Source organism: Telopea speciosissima, chromosome 11 (assembly GCF_018873765.1).
Source record: "Telopea speciosissima isolate NSW1024214 ecotype Mountain lineage chromosome 11, Tspe_v1, whole genome shotgun sequence".
NCBI classification, from domain to species: domain Eukaryota; kingdom Viridiplantae; phylum Streptophyta; class Magnoliopsida; order Proteales; family Proteaceae; genus Telopea; species Telopea speciosissima.
The window spans coordinates 41,425,228-41,449,446 of record NC_057926.1 but is presented as its reverse complement, the minus strand read 5'-3'; the positions used below and the strand labels follow the sequence as shown (position 1 = coordinate 41,449,446).

At 39.2% G+C, this 24,219-nt stretch overlaps 2 protein-coding genes across 2 annotated transcripts in view; both read right to left on the bottom strand.

The window, feature by feature from the left end:
* Window positions 1–2,833: 2,833 nt before the first annotated feature.
* On the bottom strand, window positions 2,834–5,445 carry LOC122644610 (pentatricopeptide repeat-containing protein At4g19191, mitochondrial-like). Its single transcript, XM_043837988.1, has one exon. The coding sequence runs from the start codon at window positions 5,041–5,043 to the stop codon at window positions 2,866–2,868; it is 2,178 nt and encodes a 725-aa protein (XP_043693923.1). The 5' UTR covers window positions 5,044–5,445; the 3' UTR covers window positions 2,834–2,865.
* Window positions 5,446–14,119: 8,674 nt separating this feature from the next.
* LOC122645106 (THO complex subunit 1-like) overlaps window positions 14,120–24,219 on the bottom strand; it is an 82,666-nt gene continuing 72,566 nt past the window's right edge. Inside the window, exons 16-21 of the mRNA XM_043838452.1 lie at window positions 19,668–19,734; window positions 17,200–17,271; window positions 16,991–17,041; window positions 16,037–16,096; window positions 15,807–15,956; window positions 14,120–14,392 (exon numbers count right to left, since the gene is read on the bottom strand). Coding sequence (XP_043694387.1) covers window positions 14,120–14,392; window positions 15,807–15,956; window positions 16,037–16,096; window positions 16,991–17,041; window positions 17,200–17,271; window positions 19,668–19,734 — 673 coding nt within the window. The remainder of the gene's footprint in view (window positions 14,393–15,806; window positions 15,957–16,036; window positions 16,097–16,990; window positions 17,042–17,199; window positions 17,272–19,667; window positions 19,735–24,219) is intronic.

The window sequence follows — 24,219 nt, the reverse complement described above, 5'->3', positions numbered from 1 at the left end:
CTCCCACATCCCACTTGTGGACCCACAGTCTCTCTCAGTAAACACTTCCTTAGTGAACGATTTCATCACTCATCACCCACCCCTTCAGTGGTAGGGAATGACACTCTAGCATCATAGTGATCCCTCCTATGGACTAACCCATGTACTGTCAAATGGCAAATAATGAAGAGTTATCCTTCATTAGGCATAGTGATGCCTAGAAGAACCCTTAATATATATTGTAATCTACGTCGGTCCGTTAACCTTCATTTTATATCATGATTGGATTGATGTAAGTTTCCCTATTTCCTCTTGTTAATTGATGGTAATTAGGGTTTTAATCTTTATTGCTTAATTAAAATACGAAGTACGAAAAAGTGGTTTTATCAAGAGACCAGGGTTCCAAAAACGTTCCTTGAATAGTAATCTGTTTCATAAACAATCTCACGATAGGACCAGGTTTATATGGAGTAACTATGAACTTTCAACACCAATAAATATCCGGGCCCTAAACACAATTCTATGTAGCGACTCTACAATACTATCATGTTTCCAATTTGATAGGATACTTAAGCTTTCTGCATGTTTAACAAATTTATCATGTTTCCCATTGAGAGAACCAATGGGTTTTTGACCGAATGAAGGTTCGGGTTTCAATGGCACAGCCTCCACCTAGATTAGTGTCTAGAGCCTATACATAAAAACTATTGATTCCATTTTGAACCGATCCAACCAAGGGTTGGGTTCGTGTCAGGTTACACACATCCAAGCCAATGTTCCTCATCTAAACTCTTAGAAATCTCATTGGTCCTAAGGGAATTGGGGTAGTTATTAGTTAAGAATGAAAGTAGACTCCACCATGCAACCAAGATTAAAGATATAGTGGATTTCAACTATTGTTTTCATCGCATACTGTAGGGTCTTTGGAAGGGTTCAGGTAAGTTCTTTGGTCAACAATGACGAGATAAGACCAATGAACATTGTGCAAACCTTGGACTCAACGAATATGACACTTGATCATGCGTCCCTTTGTCTTATTGTGTTTGCCTCAATGCGAGCGAGGAATGATCCAAAGTTCGAAGTTTTTGACTCTGGATCACCCCTCCATCGGATCGTTCTGAAGCATTGAGACTGTTAACTTATATATAGAAGACTGCAGAGGGAAACAAGGTTTTGCTTATAACGACAATAGTAAAAGAGTGATGCCATGGTCTCAATTCGTCACCAAAGTATTTTATGGTTTAAAGAAGTTCAACAATGTGAAGTTTGGTTAAGTTAATCATGTATCAAATGCCAATTTCTTGCCAATGAGGGTAAACTGTTCAATCCAAATCGATACAGGGCCATCCGGATCAGTATTGGCCGAGACCAGTCCCGTAGTCGATTCCGATTCCTAAAACCCTGATCACTGGTTCCATATCCTCTGGAGCCTACTCTGCTTCTAAGCCTCTTCCGGCTGAGCATTTTATCATGTACAATGATGGAGCTTGGAATGCTAAAAGAGTAGGGGAGTGATTGTCAGAACCAATTCTGGTTCTTTTTTTGAGGCCGAGTGTTAAGGCTAGTGTGGGATTTTCTCTGCTGCTATCATGGAGAGGCTATCCGTGATGTAATTCTTTTGGCTAAGAGTCTTAATCTGCATTGTTCTGCCATTTCTCATGAACCTTTCATTGAGAACCTTCATGAATAACACTATTATAATAGCAATTATTCGTGTGTTCAAGTTTCTCCATTCTTCTTAAAGAGTTGTCATTGCCAAAACAACCAGGCCTCCTGTGTTATCTGGGTTCTGCATTAAAGCATTGGATTGATAGCCTCAAAGCTGCCTGTTCTTCCAATGGATTGATAACCGCAAATGCCTTTTCTAAACAAACAAGGAGGTCGTTTATTGCTTATTAGGTTACTGATATCACTTTGTCTATTTAAGTTCACAAAAGGGTTTTTCCCATTCCTCCAAGATTTGAGATTTGCCATAACCAAAATCAAGCAGGACCTGGTGTTTATAAGGCCTGCATTAAACACTAAAGCTTTTGTTCCTTGAGAAGATTGTGTGGAAATGTTGATTATTTGAATCTAATGGTGAGGTTGCCATGAAGTTTAAAATATAATACTTCTGGAAACAACCTCTTTGCGAAAACAAAGGTAAGGCTGCATACAATATGACCCTCCCCAGAACCCGCGGGAACCTCGTGCACTGGGTATACCCTTTTAAAGGGGAATATGAAAAAATGTAGCAGATTTTTCAAGGGAAAATGTCATTTAAAATGAAGCACATCAAAATAAAAGGGGAAATTAATACGAAAAATGAAACTAATTTCCGATTCTTCTTTTTCTTTCCTTTGAATTATACCAAAGGACAAGTGAGTTTGTCACATGGATACCTAGATGGGTTAGAGTGTGTGTGTGTGAGAGAGAGAGAGGATATAAACAACCAGAGAAAGTTTAGAACAGCTTGATCATGGTCATTTGAAGATGAGTATAAACCACCAAAGAAAAGAGGAATAAGCCATGAGGCATAAAGCTTAAGTTTCATGTTCATGGCCTCAAATTTTAAGTAAATACGAATTAATTAAAATGAAAACTACATGCAGAAAATTAAGAGACTAGATCGTATATTATGTTTAACATATCTACCAATTAGTAAACATTTTAACGCTCTACATATTTACTACCTTTATTATCGTGTCCGACATATCTAGCAATATAAGAACCATTTTAAGGTTTTACTTACAGATCAAGAGTTTATTCAATATGTGTTTCTCTGCGCGTGCAAAATAGAACTGTAGGACATTTAGAAGCACTAATAAGTATGACATCAGTAATGATCTTACTCTAAGCAAATAAAAGGGAAAAAATGTCTTCAGGCTCTAACCTGTGAAATGGAGTTCACACTTTGTGTAAGGTGCATGCTTCAAAGTCCAAATTCATATCTATATCAAATTTGATCTCCAGTTCTAAATTTCTTAATATGTTGTATATATCCACCGACTTTGGATGGGACTGATCTGCAACACGAAATTCATGTACATTTCCATTTATCTCCAGCCAGCTACAGCCAGGAGTCTTCTTCAAACCTCTATCTCTAAGCACAGCCCTCATCTCAGCAACCCCCTCCCATTTTCCTGCCGCAGCATATATGTTAGAGAGTAAAATATAGTTCCCAGCATTTCTAGGCTCCATAGCTATAAGCTTTTTGGCAGCAAACTCTGCCACTCTAGTTTCGGAATGCTTCTTACAGGCACTCAGTAATGGGCCCCAGACCCGTACATCTGGATCGATTGGCATTGTTCTTATAAGCTCTAAAGCTTCTTTGATATGCCCTGCACGCCCAAGAAGATCCACCATACAACCATAATGTTCTTGATTGGGCTGACAACCATAGGTCTCTGTCATCTCTTTGTAACATTCCCAACCCTCTTTCACAAAGCCTGAATTAACACAAGCAGTTAACAGCCCAAGAAAAGTTACTCGGTCTGGCCTTAGTTTCATATCTTTCATCTGTCTGTACAATTCAAAACATTGAGACCAATTCCCATGCTTAGAATATGCACTGATCATAGAGTTCCATGATACTATATCCCTGGAGTCAATTTTCTCTTCACTGAAAAGCTTTTGTGCCATCTCTATACACCCACATTTTGCGTAACTGATGAGAAATGCCGTAACCACAGAGACTACCAAGTTTAAACCATGTTTTATGGAGTACCCATGAAGGTACTGTAGAGTTTCTAATGCTCCTGCATTTACACATGCAGGTAAGATATTAATTACTGTAATTGAATCCACCTTGAATCCTTCGATTCTCATTTTGAAGAAGAAAGATAAAGCCTCATCATATTGACCATGGTTCACATATCCTTTGATCATTGAACTCCAGGAAATAATAGACTTGTTCAACAACAAATCAAAGATCTTCCTTGCAGATTCCACAATCTCACATTTACCATACATCTCAATCAATGAATTATGCACAGATACTTGATAATCCAAACCATTCCTAATCACATGGGCATGGGTCTGCTTACCCCACTGAAGGGATCTCATGTCTCCAATAGATGAAATAGCAGCAATAGCAGTGAACAAATCAGCTCTGATGCCTCGTGTTCCCATCTGAATAAGCAGTTTCAGGGCTTCCACTGGACACCCATTTCGAGAATAAGCCGAGATCATTAAGTTCCATACAACACAATCCTTTTCTGGCATTTTCTCAAACAATAACCTTGCAGTTTCCAAACTGCCTAATTTGGAATACATTGTTAGAAGTGCAGTATTCACGATTAAATCTCCTCCTAAATTGCTCAAAACAATCAATGCATGAACAAATCTTCCTGTTTCCAAAGAGTTCAAATCAACACTTGATCTCAAAAGATTAACTACAGTAACTGAATCAGGTTGAAGTCCTTCAAGTCGCATTCTCTCAAAAAGGAGAAAGCAGTTTTCAGTATCACCATTTTGAAAAGACCCATAAATCAAAGAATTCCAATAACTCAAGTCATTGACAGAGATTCTATCAAATTCTTGTGCATCCCCAGTTTCACCACAATTGCTGTACAAATCTACCAAGGAAATACTAACAGGAACATCTGAATTAAACCCCAATTTAACCACATGACCATGGACTTTCCTCCCATATTCAATATCTGACAGATGGAAACAAGATTTCACAACAAAAGGGTAAGTAAGTTCATCAGGGTACATGGAGTTCATAATCATTTCCTGGTAAAGAATAAGAGTTTTCTCATATTTCCCAAACTCACAAAGATTTCTGATGATCGTGTTGTAGAGAGAAGCATTGGGTGCTTTTATAGAATTGAAGACTTGTTGGGAGAGATCGAGATGGCCAATATTCGCATAGTTGTCAATCAGTTTGGAACTGAGGTGTGGGTTTTGATGTAGTCCATAAAGGATAAATCTGGCATGAATTTGCTGAAGGTATTCTATTTTGCTGCAGAAATCTAAAAGAGAAGACAAAGAGCTCACAGGTTGGGTTTGGGTGGTGGGAACTTGTCTGAATTTGGATGGGAGGCAGTCAAAGAGACATGTCAATTGCAGAGTGGGTCGCATGTTATAAACTACATAACATGTCAGAGATTATCGTACCAATTAGATGTTTATATTCCATCATCAGGGATACTAGAAGCACAAGATTGCATGTGCCCTGAGGTAATTCATTTGAGAGCTAAAAGTGGGGATACCTTCTTTCCTGTGATAATCCAATGTGATGCCAGAATTTGGGTGCTTTTTATTTAAAGAATTGAAACATCACTTCAGTCTACTAAAGTATAGAAATACCCAAACAAAGCATACAAGACAGAAAGTGGACTGTCCAATAGCTCCAGGATATCAAGATCTGCTGCCCAAAAAAATTACCCAGTTTGATGTCCATTTGTTTTGCACATTGAGGCCACTAGCAAAATTGGAGAATAGTATTTCCAAATGGCTGAGGCACACTTAAACACCCAGAACAGCAGACAGCAGCCTTGGTATTAATATGCCCGTCAAGGTTAATCAATTCCAGGAAGAAAACTTTGTAGACAAATATACGGAAGAGTTCTGACGCTCACGGTTCACATGAAATGTACACAGGGAGCTGATAGCATTAAATTCTCTGCATCTGCAAATTGTAACAACATTAAATGACAATTCTCATCCTCAATACAAGGCACATTTTTAACTTGTTGAATAGGGATTCACCAATATCTTAGTATCTTTAAAATAATAAAATATTAACTTCATTCCTACTTCTCACCAACTTTAAAGAGTACGTAAAGAGAAGAGAGATTAAAGAGGCCATAAACATTAAAAGAAAAATTGCTATTTTATTCATGGTATGGTAATTAAAGAAGAATAAAGCATTATCTTATTGCTACCTTCAAAAAAATTGTTAAAAAGATTAAAAGAGTGGGTTCAAACCAACCTAAGGAAACAGCACCGAACAAGCACAAACAGAATCCAGAAACATGAATAAGTCCTCTAAAATCATTCATCTATAAATTCTATCTTTACAGCTATTACCTAACAATCTATCAAGAGGTCCATGATGCTCAACTAGTGAGGAAATGCAAACACAACCACGCGCAAAAAATATAAATCAGATGAACTTTTATCATAGGAAAAAGAATAATAACTTCATTAATCTAGGCTGCCAAGAGCAACCAAACATAACAATGACTAGATTAAATCCCCATAGCACGACCTTACACCCAAACCCAGCATCTATACATCAAGAGAAAAACAAAACAAACTGCTTATAAATCATAATCAGATCACTCAGCCATATAGAATCAAGCTCAAGTGAATTCCTAAACTCCGGCAAGATATCAACAACATTAATGCCAGTAAAATCTCTCCTAACTATTCCCGAGTTAATCATCATCGTCCAACATATTTACAAATCTTCTTGTCTTCAGAAATTCTGTGATTCCTTTAAGTCAAACAACCCAGCAAATCCATAAGGTCCAGAGCACCTTATCTCTGACTCCAAAAGGAACAAGCACAGCCATGATAAGAAAATATTTTTTTCCTCACCAACTATCCCAACTGTTCCCACTCTCAGTTTTATTTCCTATTGAATCAGAATTTTGGGTTTATATTGCCACACTTAAAAAAAAAGAAAAAATACTGGCATGAGGGAACACCAAGGGAAGACCAAGCTCTGCCACTCCAGAATTCTCCAACAACCTCTCCCCGCAGCCCCGCCTATATTTAGCAAAGTTGTTGACTTCCCTCAGGTATGGCCTTCAAAGCAAGGCATCACTATTCACTATCCTCTCCTGTAAAAATTCACCCCACCAGAACAGCCTTCTCAGATAAACACTCATAACTCTCAGATGAAAAACTTCTCGGAAAAACAGCTCCCACAGTTCCAGAACCAGAAGCATTCAAAACCTGATCCACCTTCAGGAAAATTCACCCCTACTACACAATCTTGAACCAGTATCTATATTATTTAGATCAACGACACCGGTTACAAACTACAACTTGATCATCCACATCATCATTCTTCACCACATCAGAGCCTTTCTCTTCTCTCCCATTACTTCACCCCTACCTCTTCCATAGTTGTCACAGCGTCTAGCCGATCCAACGCATTGGAGGGGGCTTGGACGCAAGGCGACACCAACAAGGCAACCAACTTGGCGACACCTTGACAAGTACGATCTCTTCACCTACCCAAACCGTCATTACCCTCTCTCTTAAAGAGCTTTTACCTTGGGGCACTCTTGCCTGGTCTTTCTTGCTCAGCAGGCTCCAGCTCACCACCTTGATATAGAATTAAAGTTGAACAACTCCATTCATGTTCTAAGCTCTGCAAGGTCAGTATCAGAATGTTGTATCCTTGATCGGATCTGTGGCCTCGATAGATTCTCTGTCTCTCCTCCCTGCCATCTTCAGATTCTAAACTCCCATCCCCTCCCTGCAGAGATGATGCAATACCACCTCTGTCCTGATTCAAATCCTGCAGCTCCTCCAGTTCCCTCTCAAACTTGGTATTTGGGTTTTGACAGTGAGATTATTTTAATTTTGATTTAAGCTATCGGTCTGCTTTCATCAATGGCATTTCCTTTTGGATATGGGTTATGTCGGAGCTCATCTTGTTCGTGCCTCTGCCTATCCTCCTTTGAATTTGATTATAAAATCTCATCCTAGGAAACAACTCCCCAAGTTCCCCCTCCCTTTTATGGTTCACAGTCAATATAGTTTACCCTTTAATTAAAAGCTCTACAATCCTCAATTGTTAGTGGTGAAATCTTCTAGTGACCGTTCCAAGAACTGTCCAACCAGTTAACAAGAACTCTACTTGCTAACCTCTGCCATTTGAACTATTCTCGCAAACCTTTTTACATACAACAAGTTTGCATTTTTGTACAAACTAAGGTTATCACTACAGAACATTGAAAGAGAAGATGAAAGAGAAAAAAAAGAGAACCAAGTAAGAAATAAAAATGCTCCCTTCTTGATAGGAAAAGAATAAAAGTGCAAATTGCATTTTTTGCAGACAATATATAAACACGCACAATAGAAAGCCAAATTGAGATATGAGAGATTGGAACCTGATGTATAGAAGATCAGCTTCAAGATTGTGGTGGACTTCGCCACAACATGGTGCTTGCCTTCATTTCGTCCTGCTGGGTTTTAGGCTTTCAGAAAATCAACCGCCAATTTGAAGAGAGTGCAGAGAGAGAGAGAGAGAGTGCGTGTGTGTGTGTGTTTTTGGTTAATGAAGAAACCTTTGAACCTGCCCGGGCAGGTTTACGGTTCAGGCCCAAGGGAAAACCGGGGTTACACGAAGCCTCCCCCACCCCGTGTTGGCGTGTGACTGTGTAACTCTTCATTCGTGGGGACTGGGGAGTGGGGACTCAAACCTGGGACCCCGTGTGTGTGTGATGACTATAATGCCCAGAGAACTAATCTACCAATTGGGCTGGCATCAAGTAATTTTTGTATTATGAGGCCTTCAATTGGTAAAATTTACATACCCTTATAAAATTAGGGTGCAAGTTTAGCCATGTGGGCCCGAACGTGCCCTGAGCCTGGACAGGGTCCGTGGTGAGATACCTGGCCTTGAGGGCGGGTCAAGGCTAGAATATTCTGATCGTGAATCAGGATCGGGTTAGGTCAAGGTTGAGGCCCCAGGTTGAGCCCGGCCCCACCCAGCTCGACCCTGTTTTAAGTTATACCATAAAATATATATCCATATATCATATATATTATAAACTTTAAATATCACATATATTTTGTAATATAATATATTATGGCCAAATGTTCTCTATGCCAGTGGCGCAAGTTGCGCCTAGACACATGGGGGGTGGGTGAAATGACCATCATGCCCCCTTAAATACCCAGCCCATGTGTTTGGGCGCTGGCTGCTCCGCAGCATAGAGAACATCAGCCCATATATTATATATGAGGGTTAAGTACGCATACCCCATAATGCACCCAATATTCCTTATACCCCCCTAAGCTTCTGATAAGTCCACGTACCACCCCTCAATATTCCACGTACCACCCCTACTTTACCCCCCTAATGCCATTTAAGTCCACAACAGGTACAAAATGCCTAAAGATGACCAAATTACCCTTTCTTCTATCTTTTGTAAAATTTGAAAAGACCTAATTGCCCTGACCTATATGCTAAAATTTGAAAAGACCAAAATGCCCTCATCTTCTCCAAATCATCATCTTCTTTTACATACCCACCACCACCACCCACCACCCACCATTAACACGATCACCATCCCACCGTGAAGCCCCACCAGTAGTAGGCCCTTGTTATACACCACCACCACCATCATTCCCAGAGAAACGGAAGGAGTCTAGGAGGTTGAGCATTTTCCCAAGCCAGTCCATAACTATACCCTCCAGCTCAATCGCCGCCGGTGAAGACAACCAATTGAATCCCACGACATTGAATCCGGTGCTAAGCATTTCACCGAGAAAGCCTGCGACACTAGCAGTTATAGGGAAGTAAGCAAAGTAGTTAGGGCTTTGCCAGTGTGTAATGCCTGGGATGATATGAGTCTCTGTTGGGTAATTGTATTACAATTCCTTACAAATAATTGAAACAACTCGAATTGCACTACAATAGATTAAGCAGTAGAAACTAGGCTTGACCTTTGGTTGAAATGAGAAGACCAAAGCTTGGATTTGATGTAGAACCACACCCGCAACAACTTGAACAAGCTTGAGGTTGAGTCACACTTGTGGTGTTGTCTTTAAGGTAATTGATGCCTCCTACTGCCAAGGAGTGTTCTGCACCACTACTCCAAGATAAAACAACCTCCAACTAGAAGATGAAGCAGTCCTTCTAGTCCCTTGAAGGAGCCAAGAGCTTCAACACAGCAACCCTTTAACACACTTAGAAGAAAAGAGAGAGAGAGAATAATACTCTTAGTGATTGCTAAGTATGGGCATGAACATGTATCCAAAGATATATCTTACAAAGCAATTGGTTGGGTTTATATAGGCCCAAGACCAATCCTTGCACTCCCTTGGAATTCCCAAGAATAACCATCCACTTATGACCAAATTGAAGAATAAGATTTATGGACATGAATATGGACATGAATTGGAGGTTAATTCTAAATTCATGGTCATTCCCTACTAAGGGTCATGAATGACCTTAAAATTCATTCATTCTCCACTAAGACCATAAAATGCCTTAAAACCCCATAAATGGTCATTCTCCACTAAGGACCATAAAGGCCTTAATACTCCCATAAAGGGAGAGAGATCACCTATGGCCATGAATTGAGAAATCAATCTCATTCAATATCCTTGATCCACCTTCCCACTCATGATAGTGACTATGAATAGACTTTAGGGTACCCATAGAATGTTACAACCTTTGGAATTACTTCTTTGATCACGTGGGTCCCACACCATAACAAAGTAATCAAAATATTTTGAAACTTAAAATAAAATAAAATATATTTTAAATCTAACAGTCTCTACATCTTTGAGGATTGTTTGGATTGGTTCTGGGTCATTAGGGGCTGAGTGTAGAATACATTTTTGGAGATAACCTGGTTCGACTTGACTACGGACGGGATACTTCTCGATGTCACGGTAGTAGTCGGCAAGGAAATCGATGATGAGGTGACCTTGCTTCCTAAACTCCTCAGGGTCTTTTTTTTTTTGGTAAACTAACTCCTCAGGGTCAAGAGGATTTTTAATAAGAGTGACTACTTCAGTGTTGTTTTCTAGGGCATCGACAAGGCTATTCATTTTGGAGAAAAGAAAGAAGATAATGGTGAGGGTTCACTATGGTGGGTAGTTTCTCGATAATCAGAGGTGGTGGTTGGTTGCTGGAGAGAGAGAGAGAGAGAGATGGATTCGTCAGGAAAGAGAGGAGATGAAGGATGAGGAGAAGTGTTTGTATGTATGTAGCTCTGTGGGTTTTGTATGTTTCAGGAATAAGAAAGGGGGTTTTACTGTTGCTGTTGCTGCTGCTGCTGATGATACTGATACTACCGTTGACAGGGCTTCACGGTGGGATGGTGATGGTGTTAATGGTGGGTGGTGGTGGTGAAGAAGATGAGGGCCTTTTGGTCTTTTCAAATTTTAGCAAATAGGTCTGGGCAATTAGGTCTTTTCAAATTTTAGAAAAGATAGAAGAAAGGGTAATTTGGTCATCTTTAGGCATTTTATACCTGTTATGGACTTAAATGGCATTAGGGGGGTAAAGCAGAGGTGATACGTGAAATATTGAGGGGTGGTACGTGGATTTATCAGAAGCTTAGGGGGGTACGAGGAATATTGGGTGCATTACAGGGGGTATGTGTACTTATCCCTATATATGAAGATAATAAATAAAATATATTTTATTATAGTGTTATTTTATGTAAAATTGATAATTTTCTCCATGACCCAGCCCAACTCAGTCATGTCCATGCATCTCTACCTTCCCACACTCCATGGTCAAGGCCAATCAAGGTCAGCCTGGTCCAACCCTGAGGGCGGGTCAAGGTCAGGCCAGGCCTGGGCCCAGCTAAGGGAACTCAGGGTTGGGCTCGGGTTCTAAAAAGCCCGGCTCAACCTAACCTGTTGCAGCCCTAGTGCATGTTGTCTTAACTAGGTGAAAGGAAAATTTGTAACTTTCTATTGATTCTCTGTCTTATTACCAAAAATAAAAATCCGATTATTTTTATTTTATTTTATTTTTATTCGGAATGTGTTTTAGGACCACAATCTATTCTAAGCAAATATACCAAACCAAGCCTAAGTTAAACAAAGTTTTTCAAAATAATTTTAAAACAAATTTGTCATTATGTCATTCTCAAGAATTATTTTGGCTTACACACTTTTGAATGAAGCTGCAATGACAAGATTTTACTTTGTTAGAATATAGGTTTTTTTTTTTTTAATTACCGAAAAAAAAGAATATAATTCTTTGCCCCAGATTAGAATATAGGTTGTCTTTATTCTAAGATTTGTGATGATTTCATTGTCGTTCTCTCAGTTAAGTTTACTCTTGATTTTACCTTCAAATGCTTTTTACTATTTTTAGGGATTCTAAAATTTTTTGCTAGGCTTGTTTTCTGCCCCAGGGGCTTTGGTAATTTTTATCATATTTAATTGTGAACTTTCTATGTTTATATTGTCATGTTTTCATCATAGGAATTAGGGTTTTCATCTTCTCGTTTTATTCCTTCATGATTTTCCTTTCACCTCCTATGTATTCAAGTTAGGATTTGCCTTAGAGCTAGGGTTTGAGTTTTCATTGCATGGTTTATCCCATATGTTTTGCATTTTGTATTCTAAATTTGCAGCCAAACGCTCCAGGTATATGTTTCTTATCCTTTTTTTATTTTTAAATTCTAATTACTATCATTTGTTTTGTAGCCCAATGCTCCGGGCATGTGGTTTTTAAACCTAGCTTTTGCTTTTCATTTTATTCGATTTATATAGGTTCATGTATTATATTTCATTTTGTATAGTCAAGTATTAGGAAGATCGATTTAACCATGCACACTAGGGTGTCTAACACCTTCCCTGGATCATAACATTGACCAATATTCAGACCGATGGTTCGACCAATTCCTCATAGGGGGTCATGGAATCATTCTTTTGTTTTGTAGGTCCTAGGTCAGTATGCCTTCTCACACCCTCTATTGTTTTTTGTTTTTGTTTTGTTTTATTTGGTTTTTTTTTTTGGTTTTTTTTTTCCTAGTGCTTACAAACAAGTTTTCCCTTCACCATAACCTCCCCACCTAACCGAGGGAAAGCGAGATTCAATCCCAAGATTCGGCAACAATTGGTCAAGGTCATTAACAATGTACTAAGCTAATAATTTCTCTTTATTAAATTGTAGAAAAAATCTATCGTCATACCAAAGTTGGCCAAAAAAAATTGAGATCTTATTTTTTTGTCCTTCTATTATAATACATTTCTTCTTTCTAATTTTAACTAGAGTAAAATATTGTCACTTAATATAAGGGTAAAGCCTTATTTACTATTTCAGAATCTGCTTGAATTACAAGTAGGATGGAGATTTACGCTAGTGAAGCTTAAACAGGGAAGTTTAAGGGGAAATGTTTTCTGCACCGGGGGGGGGGGGGGGGGGGACACATGGGGGTGGGTGAAATGATCGGCACACGCCCCCTGAATGGCCAAAATGATTGTCCCATCCCACCCCATGTGTCTGGGTGCAGCCTGTGCCTTATGCGCTCCCGGGCAAAGACATCGCCCCAAAGATTAATTATGAATAGCTCTTGTCATTGTTCTGTTACAAACATTTTGCTTGCATTTCGATAATTTTAGGTAAGTAAACTCCTATTAAGTGTTTGATGATAATCTTCTTCTCTGTGCCGCAGCACAGGTTGCCCCCAGGCACATGGATGTGTGAGCAATGACCATCCTGCCCCCTACACAGGATGCCCATGTGCCTGGGCGCAACTTGCACTGCGGCACAAAGAACATTCTCCCTTTTTTTTTTTTTTTTTTCTTTCTTTTTATTACATTCAGGGATAACTAAAAGAGGATAAAAAACCAAAAAAGAGAGGGATAATAGGGAGAAAAAGAGGGAGAGATGGAGAAAAAGTAGTAACACTTCACTTTTGGAGACAACCTCCTCCCTTTCTCTCTCTTACGATCCTTTTGTATTTTGTTTTGTTCATTAATGAATAGTTTGTCTAAAAAAAAAATTAATTCACCACTCTTTTGTTGTAATTTAATTACTTGAATGAGTTATAATGACATAGAAAAAGCTTTGTAAATAATGGGCTATAGTCAATGTGAATTAAGGAATAAGGTTGCATCCATATTAGAGCTCCCCTATCTAATACTCTAATAGGCCACTCAAGTTGGTCATATAACCTTGAATTCCAGAGGCTGATTAACATTGAATATAATTATTTCTACACAAATGCGTATGTTCAGCACATTACACTCACCATACATATATAACATTGAAATGGATTCACTTTAAAAAAAAAAGTTGGGAAATTTGGACTGGGATGAGGAAATGCTTTACAAGGTGTTTTATAGTCTTGTATCTCTGTATCCTTGAGTTCTGAGGAGACATGAATGCGATGATTGTGCAATCAAAATGTAATTAATGACCATGATTCAACTCCATGGATACGATACCCTAGGTGGTGAAGGACCATTCAATCTCTAGTCTGCTTAGTGTTATCACTCATGCATCAAGGCTTACTGCTGGATCTAGTTCAGCCTCTGCATCTGTCTCACCGTCTATCATTCCTGTCTCTACTTCTGCTTCCACTTCCACTTCTGAATGTCCTGCCTCCTGACCCACCTCTGTGTCAGCGCTCTGCTTCTGATTCTCATCAGGTGTTGGATCCCCACTCTCTGAAATGTTGATGACTGTGGCCTCGGTTTCCATTTGTGTCACTGAGTCCTCAAGATCAGCATTCACTCCATTGTCAATTTCCGTCGCAGTAGTACTCATCTTGTTAAGACCAACACAAAAAAGTAAATATTACATAAGGAATCCTCAACCCTTTTAAGAACTTAATATTAGGAATCTTTTAACTCAACCCAACCAAAAGGAAGAATCATATCCAACATCATTCAAAAAGTAAAGCAATTCCTCTTAAACCTGTCATCAAGGGGAAAATGAAAATCCTAGGACAAGACTTACACCAACATCAATGAGTTGGGCCACTATATCAATGAATTTAACTAAAACTCAAACTGGAATATCCTAACCCTTGAGACTGAGTATTCCCAGACCATTCATCAAAGTTCCCCATTATCCATCCACATCCTAGATCTCAACCGAATGGTAAGTATTACCCCCCCCCCCTTTTTTTAATCTTAATTTTGAAGAAAGAGATGTTCTATTCATTGATGCAAAACAGGTAAGAGCTTTAATCATAGGGAGACAAAGGTAGAAGGAAATAACCATGGGGATAAGGGAAGCTTAACAAAGAAAGAAGGCAACGAAAGAAAAGGGAAAAAAAAAGAAAAAGTAGAGGGGAATCAAAATGCCATGGAGGGTGTGCTGCTGAGTAAGGTCCAACCACTACTTGTTCGGGGTGGCAATATTTTGTACTTCCCGTTCAACAGTGTCCATTGTGGATTTTGCAAAGTAAGGATGAGGTTGGGTTAGACAATTAGTTTGTATTAAACTAAAAGACAGGAAAGTCATTCCAATATAATGGTGGCTATGAAGAGAATTATGTAAATACCATGAGAATAAAAAGGAAAATAGACTTGGCTCTCCTCCTTGCCAATATTTTCTCAATATCAACTGTCAACCTTCTGTCAGATTACAGGAACATATAGTCCCCCTCTCCCCTCCACAAAAAAAAATATCCTCCTTTTCCTTATATGGCTCAGAGAAGTTAAAGGATGATAGTTTCCCAGGAAAGGGAAGTCTTCATAATGTAATTTGAGAAGAAATTTTCTTCCCTACCTAAGGATACAAGGAGAAAATTTCTTTTATCTGTTTCAATCCAACAGTGGGCTACTCATTAGTTGTTGTCTGCATTAACTGGACACATATAAAGGAGCAATACCAATGTCCAAGACTCATTTTGAAGTACAAAATGCTGTACCTGGGTTGTATCTTCCCAAATCTAGGTACTATAGCTGAATGTTCATTATGATTATAAAATGTCCTCCTGCATCAGATGGGACTTGATTGAGAACAGACTTCACCCAGTCATTGAGCAAGCAGTTAGGAAACCAGTGAGGCTATCATATACGGTAGCATAGATAGATTAACAACCTCGGGAGAAAATATAGCTTTCACCACTATCACCAAGTAATATAGTCTACCAAGTTCACAGCAGTTTGTCCTTCCACAACTGAAATGGTATAATCAGTAGTTAAAGAGTGCTATGCCCTGCCAAAAATACCTGGTTCTCTTCTGTTTGCTGAGTAGTACCTTTTGCTTCTCCCTTCTTAGCTCGTTTAGACCTCTCACTAGGCTTAGCATGATATTTGGAGCAGACTTCTGGTGGCAGAAGTTCCGGAGGCACAACCCCTTCGATACCATATTCTGTAAACTGCAGCGATGTGCATGTCAGTATCCCTAATGATGAAATAGATCATATTTTAAAAATGCATGTGACAAAATAAATCATACTCTGGAGAATCCTTCCAAGTCTTGTCGAGCAGTAAATCGGAGGCCTTTCCAGCAATGGACCTGTATCTTGACAAACCACAATCCAATTTAAATTGCATGAATGGAATCTGTGATGTATTATGAACAAATACTAAGTAAGAGAACTGAGTTAATGCAAACTATTAAGCATAACACTGATTTGAATGAATTCAATTAGCATGACAACCAAAACAAAGTCCCTTTGAATAAACGTATAAACAGAGAATTTACAACAGCACTGAAGCATTTTGAATAGTTTGATTCAAATAACAAAGTTACATCCATAATCTAATTGTATGGTTTCAGTTGACCAACATTTGTCACTTCCAAGCTTTATGATCCACAAATTATAAAAAGTTTTCTTCTGTGTTCAGACTGGAGGTAAACAGGAAAAAAAACAAGCATTTTGATCAGGGATAGTAGTCAATGGAGATCCCTGATAAGATTCAATACCATTAACTGAAACCATTGATTGCCATAATTATTCGACGTGCCTACAACCACCTATCAATGGTCTAGTTTAAGGGATTATATCATTCAATCATTTCCCCAGGGTGAAATTTGAGATCAAAGTCAACTCAATCAGGTAATCATCCTGCCCTGTAATGCGACAGTGCTTCTCAATTTGTTCCCCCTGACCAGTGTGAATTCAAGGCAAAACTACTATTCCTCCTCTACCTCCTGATACTCCTGCAACTACAAGTACTAATACAACTAACAGCAATAGTTAATAGCACCTGAATGGATCCATCTCCAGCCTAATAAATCTTGGGATCATTAAATGATCAACGGGTTTCACCCTCATTATGTGGCACAAAAAATGCAATATTACTGAGAGACAAAAATCTGCTATACTAGAGTGGACCAAAATTTTCTGTCCTTGATTACTGCACTCAGCCAAGATATTAAAATTGCAAAAGGCAAAAGTTTAACTACCCGGTTGTTTTTATGATGATAATCGGCTTCTATTCCAGCTGATACATCCATCTGTAATATTAGGAGACCAAAATCCCAGTTGAGATAACTGATAATATAAGAGCATCAAGAAAAAAGGAAGGGGAGGGGTTTAAAAAACTTCTGCATACTTGGAAAAGATAAATTTAATATGACATTATCAACTTCACGAAGGATGAGATGGTGCTCACATCATCGGCTAAAGGTTTCCAATACTCCATTATGGAAGGGGTACGGACACGTTGTGGATCAGTCAAAGCATTCTGAACTCCAAAAAACAGAAAAGCATAAGCACTAGGGGAAAATGTCTAAAAATTGCAGAAGAATCTGTCATTATGTGATGCAGCTTCATATATAAAAGAGGGGAAACTTTTCCGAGACAATCACAGCCAAAATTCTATAACAAACATATTAAGCAATACAGAACGATCAGCAGATAAAAATTTTAATCTCCAATGACTGGTCAACAGATAAATGATTGGCTGGACCAGTGTTACAGAGATGCAACATCGTACAAAATCTAGTAATCCACAACATCATAACAATTCAGAAACCAAGCGGGTTTCATGTACAAAGGAGAACTGCAATACAGTTCATAACATGAAAGTATTGCAATTATCCATCAACCACTGAAACAGTAGAAGTGCACATGCCAGAAGATTTCTCTCACAAAGGAGATGCATCTTGTAACTTGCTAGAATCCAAAAGTACCAGAACCAAGAGTGATGGGAAGAGAGGACATGAAGAAGAGGAGAGGGGGACAGTCTAGACAATCAATCGAACTGATCAGTCCCGTCTCACAACCCTTTATTTATATATGAATCCAAAGTACAACCAAAGATTCCTAATTCTACTAGGAATCACAGAAACAAAATTAGAAACATACTAGGAAACCAACTAAGACTAGGACTAACACACACCTAATTATAATAATAAAGTGAGACACCTAGGAATCGATTAGAATAAGGAATATTCTAATTGAGATACTCTCTAACCCTAGGAGCTCGATATACATATACTTCAACATATCTTATGGGCTGTCTCTTGGTGTGATGGTACAAGATTGGACTGCCAGCTTGAAGGCGCAGCTTCAAGCCTGAGGACAGCCATTTTGTGTAAAAAAACAAAGCCTTTGGTTTGGAGTGACTTCAGTCCATGCTTCCCAGGACCTTTCAAAGGGTTATGGCTTTTAAATAAGAGAACAATCCTCTTTCCCAACTTCACTTGATTTCTACCCACTATCCAATCTCCCTCTCCCCCCCCCAAACAGGTGGATGAGCAATCAAAAAAAAGAGGAAAAAGGAAAAACCTTCAAAGGGAGATGAGCTCCCATGTACCAAAAAGCCCAATCATTGTTCTCATGGTGCTGAGGCAAGGCACTGGCCAAGCACCTAGGTGCCTTGTTAACTAGGCAGGCTTGGCATACTAGGTATCCCTTTAACACATAGTTATCAAGACGTTGCCTAGGCGTCTGGGCTCCATGGTCGCCCTGGGCATCTTTATTTTAGACCCACTCCAACGCCATGGTCGCCTTCCCACCTTGATAACTATGCTTTAAAATATAGGGGGAGTACCTTAATTAATTCAATGTTTCCATTACAATGATTTTCATTGGAGGGTATATAATTTTGATTGTATGCTCTCATACAGATTATAATATCTTATTTATACATTAAATAAATACACTTTTGTTTGTCTTCTCCCTTCATCCACGAACCTGAGGTCCCAAAAGCAGTCCCTCTCCTCTCCCTCACCTCTGCAACTCGTGAAGTTCATCAAAGGTCCGATGAGCAAATAACAGGTTTGTCTCTACCTGTTTTGCTCTCCTCTCTTCTTCTTCTTCTCTGGTAGTGGCGGTGACGATGGTTGCAGCTGCTGCTTCTGCTGCCCCTGGTTCATCATCTTCTTCTCCTCCAGCAGTGGTGGTGGTGACGGCGGTTGCTGCTGCTACTTCTGATTCCTCCTCTTCTTCTCTGGCAGTGGTGGTGATGGTGGTTGCTGTTGCTGACACTTCGTCTTCTTCTTTTCAACTTCTCTAGAGCAGAAGAAACAGTGGCTGCTGTTGCTATCATGTCTGGAGTCCGGATCTTCCAATTTTTATTTTTGAATCCACCAGATATCCCACTTTTCTATTCAGCTTCATTGAGCATTCTGCACCTTCTGTATATCTTCAATTGGTTTGTTTGCCTCCCTGACAACATCAATTTACCATGTGACATTTTGTTTCTCCCCTCTTCCTTATCAGAGACAATGTGGCCAATTTCTGGGTCAACATAGTCTATGAAACCAACCTGGGGTACATATTATAACGATTAGTCTCAACCAAGATAGCTGAACCCACCCCCTCCCCAACCACCAACCATTTTTTTTATCCTTACCATCCAACCATAGTGGACTGTGTTCTTCTTTCCCTCACCATATACAATTGTTAAATTGCTAAGTGTAAGGGCTAATCTTCTCATTGCAGATATAAATATGATAATCTTCTCTCTGATCAGTGATAGCATGATAATAATTCTTGCAAGCATATGATCCAGATAATCATTATTTATCTGTTTCACAATGTTAAGTACTGCATCAAGTATTCACTGACATATACCCTAAACTAAATTTACTGCCTACAAATAACAGGAAAGCATATACAGTTTATGAAGCATACAGGATTCTGATCTGCCCATTTCCACAATTGAGAGAGTTCTTTATTTCCCAGTCTCCACCTTGGCCTCCTACAGAGAAGAAGAACATGCAGTTCAGAAGTAAATCCAGTTGGAAGCAGATAAAAAGATATAATAATGCTTTATACAACATAGTACAAGATCTTGTAAAAATTTCGGTTTCGTGAAGCCTCAAGAAGAGACGGTAGGAGATACAGGATTTGTGCAATATCTTGGTCAAGATCTCGGGTTATATCTCGATCTCGAGTCAAACCAGACCAAACCAAGGCTATAAAAAGGCACTGTCTCGGGGAGATTTCGACCTCAACTCGAAATCTCGCCTCTCTCGCTTTCTGTGAAGAAAAAACACCTCCAAGTGAGGCGTTTGGTGCTTCTGGAGAATCAAGATTGAAGCTTCAACATTAAGAGAGGGAGCTGCATTGCATCTCAAGAACAGTTTTAGGTAAAACAATACCTAAATGGTAGGATTTGTCACGAGCTTGATTCGACAACAACAACAACATGGTCATTTTGATGATCTAGCCCGACACTCGTTCAGTACTAGCTACTCTCAAATGGTTGGACTTGTTACACATTTACACTTGTATTTTTTTAATCTGTCTCTTCCCAAGTTTTTAACAATTATTAACAAACAAGTGCCGGACAGCTTGATAATATTCATAATCAACCCCTCCCTCACGGACAAGGTTATTTACCTCCCCTCCCTAAAGGGATTTTTACCTCTAACTCTGCTTGGGACTTTGTTAGACCCCACGCCCCCTGTCCCCTGGTACAATATTGTCTGGTTCAAAGGCTGTATTCCCAGCCATAGCTTTAATGTTTGGAGAACCCCAAACCTTTGCCTCCCTACCCAATTTTTTCTCCTCCACCACCACATCCCTATTTCCCCCCTCCTGTGTTCTTTGCTGGAATGGTAATGAAGTTGTGGACCACCTTTTTCTCTCCTGCCCCGTAGCCCTCTTTATTTGGAAGAAAGCTTTACATTCCATTGGCCCTGTAGTAGTAGATCTCTTCCCTTAGCTAGGGAATGGCTTTGGTTGGTTAGGATTTTTTTAGGTAGTACAATCTGTGACACCACCGGCAAGCTTGTGTCTGGGGCTGCTATATCACACATTTGGTTTAGCGGAATCTCTGAAGTGGACCTCCAAATCTTGTTCTATTGACATGATTTGGAAAGCCATCTTCTCCGATGTTAGTTCCAAGCTTCACATGCTTATCTATAGATCGCTTATTGATAACCCAAGGAATAGGCATATTGCTGTATCCTGGGATTTAGATGATTGTCTCTTTTGTCCTCATAACTTGCCTTCTTAGGGCTTGAGGCTTGTATAGTTCCCCCCCACTCTTTTCCTATGTATTCTCCTCCCCCCCCCTCTATCCCCCTATTTTGGGTTTTTGGTAATGATAATTTAGTCACCAAAAAAAATTATAGTGCCCAATGCTTAAATGGTTTATGGTTTGATTTTTTTAATTCCTAATGCTTAGTTAAGTTGTTTTCAACCTCTACTTTAATTATATGTGTTCTAAATACTGTGTGGAATAGCCTATGTGAAACCCACCTCTAATTTGAACTTTTTCAAACTTGTGTGATTACAGGTTCTGGGTCTGTGTCTATGCTTGCCTCTATGTTGTGGGCTACATCAGTGGTGGATTCGGAGCAATCCATTGACACACCTATGGAGGATTCTGAGGAGCTAGTACAGCTAGCTATCCTTGAGTCTGAGAATCCTACCGGGTCCCAGCATATTAGCTTCATATGCCAAACATGCTGGATCGAGCATATGTAGAACCTCACCATCTCTTAGGCCAGTTTCTAGGTAAGGATCCCATTCTATAAGTATATATATTGTATTTTTGCTTAATTAATGTACTAGGGGCAGAATAGTAATTTTTACCTAGTAGGACCCACACCCTTTGTAGATCTGGGCTGCTTATGTGCCAACATACCCAGACCCACCTTCATGGCCTATAAAGGCTTAAGTTATAACTTAAAAACTTGAATTAAGTAGTTAATTAAATTTAGAAACAGATTTGAAAACTACATTTTTTTAAACTAATTCTAATCAAAACATAACAAACACACCTTAGCAGAATTTGGCTATATAAGAAACAATTAGTTTAGAATTCATTTTACACCTAAGCAAGAAATCGTTTTCAGCCTTGGGAGCTCTAGAGAAGAAGGAGAAAATAGGAGGAAAAGAGAAGAAAGAAGAGAAGAGAGGACTAGACCCTAGAGTACTTGAACTTGGAGCATAAATTGGGGCTGCCATCATCAACTGTATTCTCAAATCAGGTAGATTACCTAACCCTCAATCTGTTTTTCCAAAATTCCACTCTTCTCCTAAAATTATGGGTGAACTCTTGACCCATACCAGCCCTAGTATAAGAAACCCTAAATCCTAACCTAATTAAACCAATCAACTTGTCTAGGGCATCACCCAACCCGTTAGAATCCTAATTCTTTTAATCTTATACATATCTGCCCAATTAATTACAAAACTCAGAAATCCTCTTAATTCTTTCTAGGGTTTCAACCCTTGCATGGATGATACATGCAATTGGGTCATTCTAGACCCAAGACTATACCCTAGTATAGCCCTAAACCAATTTGGGGAAATAACCCCTATACATAAAAAGATTCATGAGTTTTGGATCTGAAACCGCCACTGTTTGGCCAACCGGATTTAGCCAGCTCTGAATCCGGTTCTACCCACAGACTTAGTTTTGGTTCTTGTGCACTTTGGGCTTTTACTCAGGGCTATGTTAGACCTAATAATTGTTGTATATTGGTTATATAGGCAATAATAACATCAAATGGTGGGATAGTTTGTGTGTATTGGAGCTTCAATTGGCTAGGATAATTCTCCAATACAGGTAAGGGAAACTTTTCTTTGGGAGTGTTTCTTCTTTAATTACTGTTTATGCGGGCTGTCATTGACATTCATCATCATAGTAGTATTTAATCATGTAATTTTGTAGCTTTTATTTTGCATTAGATGAATGCATATTATAGGTGTCGTTTCATATTGCATTTGCATACTTTTACTATGATCTATTTTGATGTGTTAAGAAATGATGTTGGGATTGCTTAATTACTATCTACTGCTACTTCTATGACATCATGATTAGAAATGCATATGGTTAGGCTATCATAAACCCAATGTTACAACCCTTGCCAACATGGGTGAGGTGTTGGATAACCTATGGCATGTCTGAAGGGTTAATACAGGAATGCCATTCACTGTCCCAGGTCTGATGAGTACATACCGGAATGGGAACAACAGTAGGGTTATCACTGGGGGTTCGTCGGGGTCTGATGTGTTCATTCCAGAATTGGCGGGTCCCCACCATAGTAGAGTGGTATTCTTGGGAAGACCAATGAGTTCATTCCGTGACTGAGAACCTACTATAGTAGCATTTATACCTTATGAGACCTAGAATTGATGCTAGTAGCATTCTTAGATTTAGGACATACATCATGGACTATGTGCACATGTTTGTATGTTTCCCTTGCTGGGCTCAGTGGAGGTCACCCCTGTGGTGCATCTTCTTTTTCAGATAGTGCTGCTGGTTTTGAGAAACCAGATGATGTAGTTGTTACTACTTCAGACTTTCACACCGATGAGGGCCGTACAATGCAGGAGTTTGAAGTTCATGAGGCTTTTTGTGGATGCGATGCATGCACGTTCACTTGATGGGGCATGATGGAGCAGGGTATTCCTTTTGTGTTTATAAATTACTTTTGTGAAGTATAATATATAGATACTGCTGCACTTTTGTCTTGTGGTGCCTTGTGAAAACTATACAATGTAACACAAAGTTTCAGTTAATATAAATATTTAGTTATCACATGATCTCTTTACAATTGTCATTATTATTACTGCTTATTCTCTTCTGCTGCGGTGATTTACTGTGTTTTATGAACTGTGAATAAGAGTACTGCACCTATTGATCCTGGAGGGTTGATTGGATGACAGTTGGCATCAAGTCACACCTTGCCCGGGGTGTGACAGCCTAGGGTAGAGCTCACCTACGCCATAGACTACCAGCCTAGGGTTTGAAGTCTAAGTACCCTTTTGGGTTTGAATTTGTAAAACTAATGTTTCCATTGTGTTTAGAAGGCCTAAAATAGGGTGGATGTAAAGTTTCAAGACCTATCTTGGCTATATGGCTGCCGAAATCCACCACCGAGTCAAGACAGGAAAAAATACACCAACTCGCCGAGATCTCGGCAGAACTCGGTTTCGTGGCCTGGTGAAACCATGGGCGAAACCGAGACCTAAAACCTTGTTATACAATGCAATTGGACTTCAATAACGTTATTATACAAAGGACTAAAGGAGACTTTAAAAAACAAGGACAAACAAAAATTTAAGCAAGAAATTGGATACCACACACTGGTTGGAGTTGTCAATAGCAGAGGTCATATAATGAAGATTCATCCAAGTCTAATCAGACATTGAAAAAAAGCAAACAGGTGGACCAGGATAAGCTGCAAGCCTCCAAAATTCCTCTAATTACACAGACTTACCGAAA

Bases quoted from the DNA above. Each gene is read 5' to 3' on its own strand.
- LOC122644610 (XM_043837988.1), bottom strand. From the start codon at position 5,043: ATGCGACCCACTCTGCAATTGACATGTCTCTTTGACTGCCTCCCATCC.